The 13,771-nt window shown below is 40.2% G+C and overlaps 1 protein-coding gene across 3 annotated transcripts in view; it reads left to right on the top strand.

Moving 5' to 3' along the window:
- The window catches only part of SCN11A (sodium voltage-gated channel alpha subunit 11), a 173,996-nt gene that overhangs the window by 85,577 nt on the left and 74,648 nt on the right, over positions 1 to 13,771 (top strand). For all 3 annotated transcript variants that reach the window (XM_032270708.1, XM_032270699.1, XM_032270690.1), the window contains 3 exons: positions 966 to 1,478; positions 4,688 to 4,806; positions 6,074 to 6,175. In XM_032270708.1, the coding sequence (XP_032126599.1) occupies positions 1,212 to 1,478; positions 4,688 to 4,806; positions 6,074 to 6,175 (488 nt within the window). In that variant the 5' untranslated portion in view covers positions 966 to 1,211. The remainder of the gene's footprint in view (positions 1 to 965; positions 1,479 to 4,687; positions 4,807 to 6,073; positions 6,176 to 13,771) is intronic.

The raw sequence follows: 13,771 nt of genomic DNA, 5'->3' as shown, positions 1-13,771 counted from the left end.
GATGAGACAGGTATCCTATGATGAGACAGGTATCCTATGATGAGACATGTATCCTATGATGAGGCACCTATCCTATGATGAGACAGGTATCCTATGATGAGACACCTATCCTATGATGAGACAGGTATCCTATGATGAGACACGTATCCTATGATGAGACAGGTATCCTATAATTAGACAACTTATCCTATATGTAGACATAGCCCCACTACTTCTCACTGTAGTAACATTTGTTCTATTTTAATTTCCTGTCTAGGTCTTTTCTACTACTCTAGGACAGTGTAGCTGCTGGACCAGGGACTGTGTTTCTTCACCGTTAGTGCCTAGCTCCATGCCAAGAACAGACACAGGGCACATAATTGTTGACTGAACAAACCAGGGATATGTTGGATTCCTTATTGTAATTCCCTGGAGTGGGTATAAGAGTCAGCTCTAGACTAGCATCCAGTAAATAAGAAAGCAAGAGGATGCCTGGCATGGGGAATAGAGGCATTCAGCCTGAACACTACTTGTTTTCAGTGTCCAGCTTAAACCCTGGAGCTGTAGAGAAAGTCCTCAGAGAACCTATTATCCTATGATAGAGTAACCCTATTAACAAACCCTTTCTGCTTTCCTAGGGTTGGAATTCTAGACATGAGAGAGCTGGCATGGATCGCAGTTCATGCCAGTGTTTATGGCTCTTTTGTTCCCGTCTCATGTTTTAAGAACTTTGCTGACCAGATGCAACAAAAGACCCATGTACTTATAGTTTTGCTTTTGCAACCAACACCTATGGCCCAGTCGATTCCTTATTCCTCCTCCTCTTGTTTGGGCCATGGCGGCCACTTGCATGCTACTTACAGGTCTCACTTCAGCAGCTGAGCCAGCTCAGCCTTCTTGTCTTGCATAATGTCTGGGTCTCAGTTTTAGAAAGTGGGCTTCTTCTGCTCACTTGTTTCTGAACTCAACTTCCCACCTCTTGCCAGGTCCTCCAGGAATGATGCCCTGCTTTGGTTCTGCCTATGCCGAAAATTCCTGCTATACCCACGGTGGTGGTCGTCTCTTCTGATCTTCACAGCCTGTCGGCTCCCAAGCCCCCTGACCTCAGCTCAGCTCTTGTAGGTCCTTATGACACCATCCTCTAAGACTGGAATCCTAGGGCAGACTGTTTTATTCCTGCCTCCCGAGGACTCTCTGAGGATCTGTGGCTTGTCTCTGTCCTGAGGGTGAAGATGGATGACAGATGCTACCCAGTAATCTTCCCAGATGAGCGGAATTTCCGCCCCTTCACTTCTGACTCTCTGGCCGCAATTGAGAAGCGGATTGCCATCCAAAAGGAGAAAAAGAAGTCTAAGGACCAGACAGGAGAAGTGCCCCAGCCCCGGCCTCAGCTTGACCTGAAGGTCTCCAGGAAGTTGCCCAAGCTCTATGGCAACATTCCCCGTGATCTCATAGGAAAGCCCCTGGAAGACCTGGACCCATTCTACAGAAATCACAAGGTACTTCATGAAGAGGTGGGGGTGTTCTAACCATGCCGTTATAATGGTGTTAGGGGTTCTCCAAACACCACACCTGGGCCTTTAGCTGGCAGGCCGTGCCTCTTCATTGCTCTCATCCCCTGGCATTGCCTACATAGTCCTGAAAATCCTTTTCAGCCCTCATTTTTTATCTGAAAGGCATGTATTAGGGGAGAAGATGAGGATGAGGGACTGCAAAAGGGCAAAAGGAAAACGGAGAAAACACAAATGAAGTCTGGAAAGAGGACTGGACTAGTAGTCACAGAGGTCAGGTGCAGGCCGTTTCAAGTGATTGGCTTTATGACTCTGGGCAAGTCACTTTACAAACCTTCACTTTTAAAATCTGTAAAATAGAAGTGACGCCTGATGTTCCCACCTTAGAGTGTGGATATGCTGGGAAAGCACTTTATCACTGTAATGCATTATACTGATATAAAGCATTAATATCACGGTCCAGAAATGCTCATTATGGTAACAAGATTTTACCTTAAAAACTCTTGGATAATAGGCTTTCTAGGCTATTAAACGAGGCTGATTGGGTTCAAACCAACACTTGATACATAGTAGGAGCTCAATAAATGAAATCTAAGAGAAATGGCAACCAAGTGGGCACATGCAGATTGTATGTAAATTCTTTGCAAATATGTGAAAGCCTTGCTATTTTATCTGCCTGGATGCAGTTCTTGCAGGGAAATTCTGATAAAGGTTTCTTGAAGGGGCTCCTGAGTGAGGAAATGTAAACTTTGAGCTCCCAGATGACTGCTCTAGAGCCTGAGGCTGTGAACACAGTTGTCTGCATACTGTCCACTTTCAGGAAAGGCTCAGAAGATCTTGCCATCATCATCTCGCTGTGTGATCCAGCAGAGATTGGATATCCCACCTTGCCATACTGAGGTCAGAGCGGGAGGAGGCTGGGAGCTTAGGGAAAGCCCTAGAAAATATGGGGTGCTGAGAACATCTGGCTGGCATCCATAAGAAACTGACCTTTCAACGCAAGATTGCCTGATTTGCATGTCCTTCAGTTGGGATAGACTTAGGGTTGCCAGGCAAATGAGGACCACGTGTATAGAGGAAAGTAGGGTATAAGTAGGAAGGACAAACAAGGGGGAAAGAAGTGAAGAAGCAAAAACATTCCAATATTTCTCCTTTTCCTGATGCCCCAGGATTCCAGGGCCTTCTTGGAGGTACAGTTGTTGGAGGTGATTCAACTGTAGAGGACTCCTGCCTCAGTGCTGGATAGGAGACCCACGAGTCAGGCAGCAGCTTGGTGTGCAGCTGACAATTCTCAGAGAACAGAGCTATTCCAGCCTGGGTGGTAATTCTAGGACCACTGCTTCTTAGTCTGGGTCTTCCATTTAAATCAGAAGACATGTTTATTTAGAGCCCCGCACAGCCCTGATCTCACATGACCAGTGCTCTCAGCTGTCATGTGAGGTATGTGTGATCATCATTAGCACTATCTTACAGATGAGGAAACCAGAGCCTAGCTGGAAAAATGGCTTTAGCCAGGTCAAGCAGCCAGTGAGTGACAGAGCTAGGATGCAAACCCAAGGACGCTTTTTATCGTCACAGGCTGCTTCTCTTTAGAAGCCCCATTTTAAAGAGCAACAGGGAAAAGAAGTAAAGAAGTATCAGCCAGCAGACAGGAGGAGCTAGTACCTATCATTTTAATCATTAAAACCCTGGCAAGTAGAGTTAAATACAGCATTAGTTAAAATATTTAAAGCAGTAAGAAGAGGCATCAATAAAATATCAAAATCAAAGGGCACAGAAGGAGAGCCATATTGTACCACTTATTAATCTGGGGTGACTCACCTCAAAGAGAGGTTTGTTTCTGCCCTAAAATTGTCTGTCTATTCAAAGCACAGGCACAGAATTTCCAAAGCAGGTCTTGGGCTCTTGCTTATATTTTTTAAAAAAACTCTGAGGCTCATTTCATTATTATGGGGGCAAAGAAAAATATCCTAGCACAGACTTTTCCCTGCAGCCAGATGACCATCAGACCAGTAAATCCCAGCAACTCATTAAAGGAAGGTTGATGGCTGGCAGTGGCTGAGGTTCTGGCACCTGTGCCAAGGCAGCACTCACAGTACTGACTTTGGGCCTGGGTGCAGAGGTCTGTCTCTCCTGCCTGAGAACATGTGGTATTACATGGCCAAGTAGTACTTTTTGCACATCTGAAGGACCTATGAGTTGAGGAGAAAGGAATGAGTGTTACTTTCTGAAGGCTTTTGTAACTGACAGCCATAGGGACGGATATGTGGACAGCTAGATTACAGCTGAATGGAAAGAGGGAGGTTTGGGGGTGGATGTTAGAAGCCTGTTAGTGGCAGGTTGTTGTCCAGGGTCAGCTTCATTCCCAATGCCCAGGGAGTCACACTAGGAGAAAATGGGCAGAGGGGTCAGTGTTCTTCAGTGGGACTCCATTGGGCACTTTGGGAGGCATAATGCACATTGGCAAGTGTGACCTGTTCAGCATCCCCAGGCCTTCCCAATAAAGTCCAGTAGAACCCATAATCATTACAACAGACAACCCCAAACACCCACACACACTTCCAAATGCCTTCTGTGGGGGCAATGCACACCATCCCTGCTGGTTAGGAACCACAGGCAGATTTGCCCCTATGTCCACAGAGGTAGAGAAAGAGCAAGTCCAGAAAATTTGGTGACTTTTTTCTTGAAGATTATCAAGGTTAGAATTTACTGGTATTTCACTCAGCACTTCTTAGACCCCCGGCATAGCAAACATGGATCCTCTAGGTCGCTTACTCTCCTAAGATTCATTACAAAGTTTTCATTGGTAATCAAAATAATTTAAAGTAATCTGCGGAATCTAAATGTCCAAGGTCAATTTCTGTCTCTTAAGTTCTCTTCTAGTCCCTTTCCCCGTTGATACATACCATGGAGCATAATATTAAGGGTTTTGTTTCCCAGTTATTCCTCTATACTCCTAATATTGGTATTTTCAGGTCCCATGTTTTCCATCTCTGGTTCCTCTGGAGTGTCCCATTGGGCACATATTCCACAGCCCCACAGTTATAATTTTCTCTAAATGAATTAATTATAAATATTAATTAATTAATATTATAATTAATATTTATAATTAATTATAAATATTAATTAATGTTTTGTCACTGCATTTAATTCCTGTTGTATATGTGTGTGTTTTCTTGTTTTGTTTTGTTCCGCAGACGTTTATGGTGTTAAACAAAAAGAGAACAATCTACCGCTTCAGTGCCAAGCGTGCCTTGTTCATTTTTGGACCTTTCAATTCAATCAGAAGTTTAGCCATTAGAATCTCAGTCCATTCATATCCTTTCGTTGCACCTTTTACTAAATCCAGATCATTTGAAAAGTGCACATGCCCCAGATAGTTCATGTTATTAAATGGAAGCAAATAGTGAATTCTTTCCACAAATACTGGCTGAGTGCCTACTGCTGCAGGCAGGAACTGTGCTGGATGTGAACAAGATGTCATCTCCTTCTCTGGGATCCTGTGGCCTCAGAAGGGGATGGATTGAAAGGCAGGCCATTTCTTCAGTGAGATTGGTAGTGTGAAAGTGGTAGCAGGGAGAGGCACTGCTGTGCTTTAGAGGCATCAAGGATAACTTCTTAGAGGAAGGCACATCTAAGCTGACACCTAAAGAGTTTAACTGGCAACCTGTGCACCATATTGGGTTGATAAATGTGTTGTGTTGGACTTACACAGTATATAAAACTTTAAAAAACACTTTCTAACATGAATACTCCAGATTTCCAGCTTTTCTTGAAAGATGGAAACTGGCAAGGCTAGGTTTACATTTCTCTTAATACCTGGCAAAAATCGGGGGAGTAAGAAATTGCTGCCTCTTTGGAGGGGACATATAAGCTCTGTCTCACCACCTCTGCACCCCTCTTGTGGCTGAACATTTTACCCATTTATATCCCTTGTCAGACTCTTAAAACGTAGGGTTTGCAATGTCAGTCTTAACGCGTAAAGGCAGGTAGGAATGATTAAGCATTTCTGATGTATGCAAGGGTTGACGGAGACACTAGGAAGTTTTAGACAGGGGGATGAGAAAAAGATATGGATTGATAGATTTAGTTAAATATTGAGGAGAATGGCAATGAATAAGTATTTGGGTTTGGCTCCCTAGAAGCAGAGCCTGATATGGGGATTCTTATTTAAGTGATTTAACAGAGGAGTGCTTTCTGGAGTAGGAAAAAGGGAAGCAGAAGGGAAGAAAATGAAGAGCCAAGCAAGGATATAGTCTCAGCTGAGTTGGCTTCATACTGATCCCATGAGGAACTCTGGAGCACAAATTGCACCACAGAATTGTCCCACTTTGAAGCGAGGGCTTAAGGTAGTCAGACATGTGAAAGAGGGTGTGTAGCTCTCCAAGTGAGGAGGCTGCTATTCAGCAGGGTACAATTCCCCACAGGAGGGGACAGTTGTGAGTTGTTCTCAGCCAACACTCACAGTCAGAAGATAAATGCACCTGCAGAAAGGGGCACCAGTAGAGGCACTCCCAGTCTTACCCAATAGCTAATGACTCATGCCATCCTGCAATGTATCTGCCTTAATGGATGCTGGCCACATTGTTCAGCATGTTCATTATCAGCACCGTTATCATCAACTGTGTGTTCATGGCTAGCGGGCTTGGTAAAACCAGCAACAGCAACGATACTGACATTGCCGAGTAAGTATATTTCTTTCACTCACCTGTCCTAAGTTTTTAAACAAATATACCTAAGACAGTTAATGATTACATTGGAGAGAAAGAAAAAGTCACTAATAATTCTAACACCTATGGTGGCAGAGTCAGTTTTATTTTTGTCCTTTTTTGTTTATAATTTTTAATAAACAGCACACATACAATTTTATGTTCACATTTTAAGTGGTTTTCTTTGTGTTTACATAAGTTTTATAGGAATCTATTTTGATGACTGTATACTATTTTATCTGGTGAATAAACCATAATGTACTTAATCACATCATTTTAGTGGATTATAACATTGTCATAAACATCTTTTTGCATAAAGCTATATTTATGTATTTGCTTATTCTTTGTTTTTGTTTGTAAAAAAATTTTTATACCAATTCACTATGCCAAGAGTAAAGCTATTCTTTTTAAAAATTTGTTTTAGTTTTTTTAATTTTTTGAGACAGGGTTTTGCTGTTGTTGCCTGGGCTGGAGTGCAATGGTGCTATCTCAGCTCACTGCAACCTCCACCTCCCGGGTTCAAGCAATTCTCCTGCCTCAGCCTCCTGAGGTGTGTAATTGCTGAGTCCTGTGATAATTATATATGTAACTTTTTAAGAAACTACTAAACTCTTTCAAATTGATGGCATCATCTCACATTCCTACCAGCAATATGTGAAAATTCCAAAGTCTGTATTAAACTTTTCGTTCAATTTGCTTTGATTTTAATTTGCTCTTCTATTCCTAGCTTCTTAAGTTGGAAGCTTAAATAGTTGGTTTTAGGCACGGGCCGCTCCATGGTGCTTCCTGCCACGCCAGGCTTGCCTGGGCCATTAAAAAAAAAAGTTGGTTTTAGATTTTTCTTCTCATACAGTTGCATAAAGCTACACATTTCTGTCCGAGAACTGCTTTAGCGGCATTCCACAGATGTCAATACTTTGTGTTTTTATTACCTTTCAGTTTAAAATATTCCCTACATTTTCACATGATTTCTTCTTTGTCCCATGTGTTATTTAGAAGTGTTTGGTTTTTTAAATATTTCCAAATATTTTATGCTTTTCTAGTTGTTTTCTGGTTGTCTGATTATTATCTAATTTCAGATCAGTTATATTCAAAGAATATACCCTGTAAAATTTCAATCTTTTGAAATAAACAGAAACATGTTTTATAGTCTGTCTTGGGAAATGTTTCACATGCACTTGGAAAGAATGTGGATTCTGTCATTGTTTGGTGTGATACTCTTTAAAAGTTCAGTTAAGTTAAGGTAGTTGATAGTATCATTTAGATCTTTTATACCATTATGGATTTTTACCTAGCACTTTTGTGAATCACTGAAAGAGAGGCTTGAAATCTCTATGATTGTGGATTTGTCTATTCTTTCTCTCTTTTTGTCAAATTTGGCTTGGTGTATTTTGAAGCACTATTAACAGGTACATACACACTTACGATGATTATTATTATCCTCTGAATATATTCATTCTTTTATTATTATGGAATGTCTTCGTTGCCTCTAATAATACTCTTTTTAATATTTGTTTTGTCTAATATTAATATAGCTACTCCAGCTTTCTTATGCTCTTCATTTGCACGGTGTATCTTTTTCCATCCTTTTACTCTCAGCCCTTTTGTGTCTTTGTATTTGTAGCATATCGCTTGTAAACAACATATAGTGGGTTTTTGCTTTTTATGCAGTCTATCAATTCAGTCTCTGCCTTTTGATGGACTCAAGTTCATTTACATTTAGTGTAGTTATGTAATTGGATTTGGTCTGCCGTTTTTCTTGTTTTTCTATTTATCTCATCTGTTTTTTGTTGTTGTTTTGTCGTTGTTCCTTTGCCACTCCATTACTGCTTCACTTTATGTTAATCAGGTATATTTAATATTTCATTTTAATCCTCTACTGGCCTTTTAGCTTTACTTCTTTGCATTTTTTAGTAGTTTCTTCAGAGCTTAAAGTATGCATTTTCAACTGGCAAAACATACTTAGAGCTAATGTTAAAATGCTTCGGGTAAAACAGAAACCATGCCATGGTTGAGTCCCCTGTTTGCTTTTTGTCATATATTTATATTAATGTATGCAATAAACCCAACGATACCATTTATGATTTTTGCTTTAAATGGGCACATGCCTTGTAAGGACTTTTTTTCCTATAGAACCAAGTTTTCGTTTGGTATTACTTCTCTTCAGCCTGAACAACTTCCTGTAATATTTCTTGTGCTTCAGTTCTGTTGGCAGCACATTCTCAGTTTATATTGATCTGAAAATGTCTTTATTTCACACTCATTTTTGAGGTAGAGTTTCATTGTATATAGAATTCGTGCTTGGCAATTTGTTTTTCTAGCACTTTAAATATGTCATTTTCATGTTTTCCGCCCTCTCTATTGCTCGCTTCCAGGATTTTCTCCCTAAATTTCCAGCTGCTCTGCCAGCTCTGAACTCCACCCTCTGCCACCTTAAATTTTCAGAACCGTAGCCATTTGCCAGTGTTGGGTTGGGAGTGGGGAAGTTGGAAAACACTTTCGGACCCAAACAATTAAACATTTTTGTAATTCTTGTGCATCACAGTTATATTCTTTTAAGAGGAACATCTGCCCCAGTGTCTGCCTCCCTTTGTTCACCTTCCAGGGCCTTCAAATAATTGTCCTTATATGTATATATTTTCCAGTTTAATACTCATTATCTGTGGTAGGAGTTGTCCAACCACTTCAGGTTTTCATCACAATTGAAGCAGGCGTCCATTGTCTTTTAATTTTGCTTATGATTTTTTTCTTTTCCTGTATTAAATTTAACAAACTTTCCTCTATGCCCATGGACTTTGATTTATAGTTAGAAACACTTTCTCTAGCCTTAAGTTATAAAAGGACTCTCTCATATTTTCTCATAGTACTTTAGTAGTTTCCTTTTTTAAAAATTTAAATCCTTGAATAATTTGGAATTCATTCAAGGGTAGGGTGTCATAAATAGATCTGACTTTGTATTTCCATCCCAGATGTCTATCCATTTGTCCCAACACCATTTGTTAAATAGTCCATTTCTTATCCTCTGATGTGAAATGTTACTTAGGTATTCGGATCTATTTCTGGACTTTCTTCTCTCTTCCATTGGTCTTCATTTTTGTATGCCAGAACCATACTTTTTAATTATAAAAATTTTCTAATATTGTAATGTCTAGGAGTGCTAGAGATTCCTTTTGAGAATTTTTATGGCGCTCATTGGTTTTTTTTTATGTAAATTTTATAATCAGCTTGGTGAGTTTTATTGACATGATGAAAGGATTTATATATTAACCTCGAGGAAACTGACATCTGTATGAGGTTGGAACTCATTGGGAACATGACATATTTTTCATTTGTTGAAATCTTCTTTTGTGTTCCTCTGATTGCTTTAAAGTTTTCTTCATATAGATCTTCCACAATTCTTTGTTAAATTTGTTAGTGAATTTTATTATTTTTTGTTGCCATTATAAATGCGGTCTTTTATTTCATTATACCTTGTAACTTCAGCATTTGTTTACTCTCTTGATGATTTGTATGGCTTCCCATCTTTTCCATGTTTTGAAATTTTTTAATATCATGGAAATGAGTCATACTGACAGAAAGAAAGAAAGATTTATCCAGTAAAGTGATTTATATCTGCAAATCTTTTGGGGAAGGATATAAGGAATTAGTGAAATGGGAAGGGATTCATTTATTAATAGCTTTTTCATTTTTTTAATTGGTAATCTTTAGTTTTAATATTTCTCTGTATATGTTGCTATATTCTTCTCATTTATCATTTTGTTAATATGTTTTCTCATTTCTGTGATATTGCCAGAGGCTTGCCTATTTCTGTTTTCTAAACTATGTCTTAAATTCTATTTTAAAAACTATTCTATAGTTTTTTTCTAAAACTATGTCTTAAATTCTTTTTTTTTAAAATTTATTTTATTGCATTTTAGGTTTTGGGGTACATGTGAAGAACATGCAAGATTGTTGTATAGGCACACACGTGGCAGTGTGATCTCCTGCCTTCCTCCCCATCACCCACATCTAGCACTTCTCCCCATGCTATCTCTCCCCAACTCCTCTCCCCCCGCTGTCCCTCCCCTATTTCCCCCCAACAGACCCCAGTGTGTAGCGCTCCCCTCCCTGTGTCCACGTGTTCTCGTTATTCAACACCCGCCTACGACTGATAACATGCGGTGTTTGATTTTCTGCTCTTGTGTCAGTTTGCTGCGAATGACGGTTTCCAGGTTCATCCATGTCCCTACAAAGGACACGAACTCTATTTGTCTTAAATTAATATGTTTTTCTAAAACTACATTTTAAATTATTTTTATGTCTTAAATTCTATTTTTATTTTATTTTTTATTTTTTGAGACAGAATCTTGCTTGCTTGCCCAGGCTGAGTGCAGTGGAGCAATCTCCACTGATTGCAACCTCTGCCTCCTGGATTCAGGTGATTCTTGTGTCTCAGCCTCCCAAGTAGCTGAGATTACAGGTGTGCACCATCACACCTGGCTAATTTTTATACTTTTAGTAAAGATGAGGTTTTGCCATGTTCCCAGGTCTTGAACACCTGGACTCAAGTGTTCTGCCTGCCTCAGCCTCCCAAAGTGCTGAGATTACAGGTGTGAGCCACAACACTTGGCCTTAAATTCTATTTAAAAATATAATATTTTTCCTTCTACCTTCTTTAATTTTGTTCATTATACATTCAGTAGGACATAATGTTTTCTAAAATATGAATTTGAATGTTTGATTCATGCATTTTCCTTCTTGCTGTAAATAATAAAAAGATTTATAGGGATGATGCTTAGGGGTACAGCTTTGTCTCTGCCTTGTAGGTTTTAATACGTGACATTTCAAATTTTAATATTTTCTAAATGTCTTTTGTATTATTTTCCCTTCCTCCTTGGTTTAATTCCTTGCAGATTCTTCTTTAAGGATGCTTACGGTAATGTTTGTGGTATCTGACTTGGCAAGTTGCCAGTATTATTACTACCTCTCCCACATTAGTTACCCTTGTAGCTGTACATTTTCTTTCAGATCCTCTCGTAATTCAAAGAGACCCACTCAGGTTCAGGCAAATACAAGAAGCTTTTTGTGAATGGAATGGCTTATCTGATATTTTAAAAATGAGTGGAGCAATGACTTATCGTTTCTAAGGCTTGAGGGAATCACTCATGCTATAGGCATGACGGTGAAAGCTGGCTAGCAGCTGTTTATGCCTCTGGTGGGGAGTAGGACCCGGGACTCCCAGACCTTACAGGTACTTATTAGGGAATACGGCATCATCAGGAAAAGGGCTATGTGAGCAAGGCTGGATGCTCTGGGGCAGGAAGGACTGATGACCCTGGGGGGATTTCCTCCTGGAATTTGGATGATGCTCACTTTCATCATGTTTCTTTAGAACATGTTTTTATTTTCAAATGTTTTCACAGATATTTAATGGAAATTTGGGAAGGCAGTCTCCAGTCACTTCCACCCTACTTTTTTCCTGGAAGTGTTGTCTAAAATCACATACATATCTATTTTCCTTTACTTAGTTCTAGTGGTTTCTGGGACACAGGTTAGAGGTCAGACTTTGAAAACTGCCCTTTCTTTGACTACAAGGTCTGATTTGGTTTATTTGTCTGCAGAGAATTCTTCTCCATCCTAGGTGGCATCTTTGTAGGGACCATCCCTCTCTGTTGCTAGGTGGAACCTGGAACCTGGTTAAGGCTGGCTGGTGGAGGGGCTGTGCCTTGAGGACACAGGTAGACCTGGGAATAGATGCCATCTTGGTGGTGTCCCTGGGGAATGTGGTCTCCCCTTTGGAGATTTGGCTGTTGTATGAGGTGCTGAGTTACTTGCTGCAACTTCCCTGGAAGCCTTTGTGATCAGGGGGGCAGGACCTATGGAGGAGACAGATCAGGAGACTAAGTTGTCTCCACAGCAGTGGTTTGCCCTGCCTAGTCCTTGTGGTGAGATGCAAGGAGCCTTCTTTCTCTATTATGGGAAGCAGTGGCCCAACTGGAAGGCAATTTGCTCTGAAGCCATTTTCACTATTAAAATACTCATAAGTCAGGGAGGAAAACTCCTTTTTAGGCTGTAGGGAAGCAGAGAGGCAGGAGGTAAGGATAGGGAAAGCTGCTGTTCTCTCCTGGCAGTTTTGGATAAACAGAGGATACATGAATTTGGGTGGGAGAAGGCTGTTAAAAATGTCTTCATACAAGGAGGCATGTAATTTCCTGCTGGTGGGCATGGCTCTGCTCCACACCAGATGTCATTTTGGTGTGCCTGTCCCATCATTGGTCAGGCTTCAGCTGGAAAGGAGAGAATGGTGGAGGGAAGAGGTGGGAGGCTAGAATGTCATGCAGAAATAGCAGCCAGGGTCTGCTGTCTCATTTGCTTGAGACCTGTATGAAGACTTGAAAAATCCCATGAATCTACTATTACAGATTTTTACCAAAGCACCTATGGCTTTAAAATTTAAAATTGTTATTAAAGGAAGTTGCCCTTTTAAATTCTTCTAATGCCTCTTTATCTGAGGACATTTTTAACAGCCTCCCGCAACCCCACATTTATGCACATATATTTTAGGACAGACATTATTTAATCTGATATGCTCATTTGTCACACAAAAGGTGAGTAGCTCAGAAAAAAACCTGCAGCAAGGAGGAGCTCTTGCCTGTAGCAGCCTCAGGACCATTTCTGCTTCGAGTTTTTTCAAGTCCTCAAGGCCTTTATTCTTTAGCTTTCAAGGCTACTAGGATGGATAGTTTACCAGAAAAGGTCCACTTCTTTTACTCTGAACTGACAAGTTGTTTAACTGAATGGCTTGTTTCTGTCCCAAGTGAATGTGTGTGTATGTGTGTGTGTGTGTGCACGCATGTGTTAGTGCTTACAGACCCAGTATTTTTGCAGCTTGGGATTACAACAAAAGATATAAGATTTTTTTTTTTTGAGGCAGAAGATAAAAAAGGAAATAAATTAGAGAATTGTTTTAGTCAATTTTATGTTGTGATAACAATACCACAGACTGGATAATTTGTCAAGAATACAGATGTATTTATTACAGTTCTGGAGGCCGGGAAGTCCAAGATCAAAGGGTCTGCATCTGGTGAGTGTCTTCTTGCTGTTTCGTTCATCCCACGGCAGAAGGCAGAGGGCAGAAGGGCAAAAATGTGCACATGAGAAAGCAAGGGCCAAGAGGCCTGGACTCACCTTTTGTCAGGAACACGCTCCTGAGTCATTGGCATTAATACACAAAGGCAGTACCTTCATGGCTTAATCACCTCCTAAGAGTCCCACCCCTTAATACCATGATAGTGCCAATTAAATGTCAGCATGACTTTTGGAGGGGACATTCCAACCATAGCAAAGATAGAGTGTGATGGAAGATTCAGGGAAGAAAAAGGAAGGAGCTAGATTTTATTAAAATTGTGATAACATACATATAACATAAAAGATACCATCTTAACTATTTTAAGTCCAGTGGAATTAAGTACATTCACAGTGTTGCACAACATTGTCATTATTCATCTCCAGAACTCTTTTCATCTTGCAAAACTGAAACTCTGTATCAATGAAATGCCAACTCCCCATTTCAATCTTCCCCTCAGCCCCTGC

The sequence above is a fragment of the Sapajus apella genome, unplaced genomic scaffold (assembly GCF_009761245.1).
Source record: "Sapajus apella isolate SASKATOON/1434 unplaced genomic scaffold, GSC_monkey_1.0 scaffold4, whole genome shotgun sequence".
NCBI classification, from domain to species: Eukaryota; Metazoa; Chordata; class Mammalia; order Primates; family Cebidae; genus Sapajus; species Sapajus apella.
The sequence above is the reverse complement of the archived record's forward strand: the minus strand, read 5'-3'. Positions and strand labels throughout refer to the sequence as shown.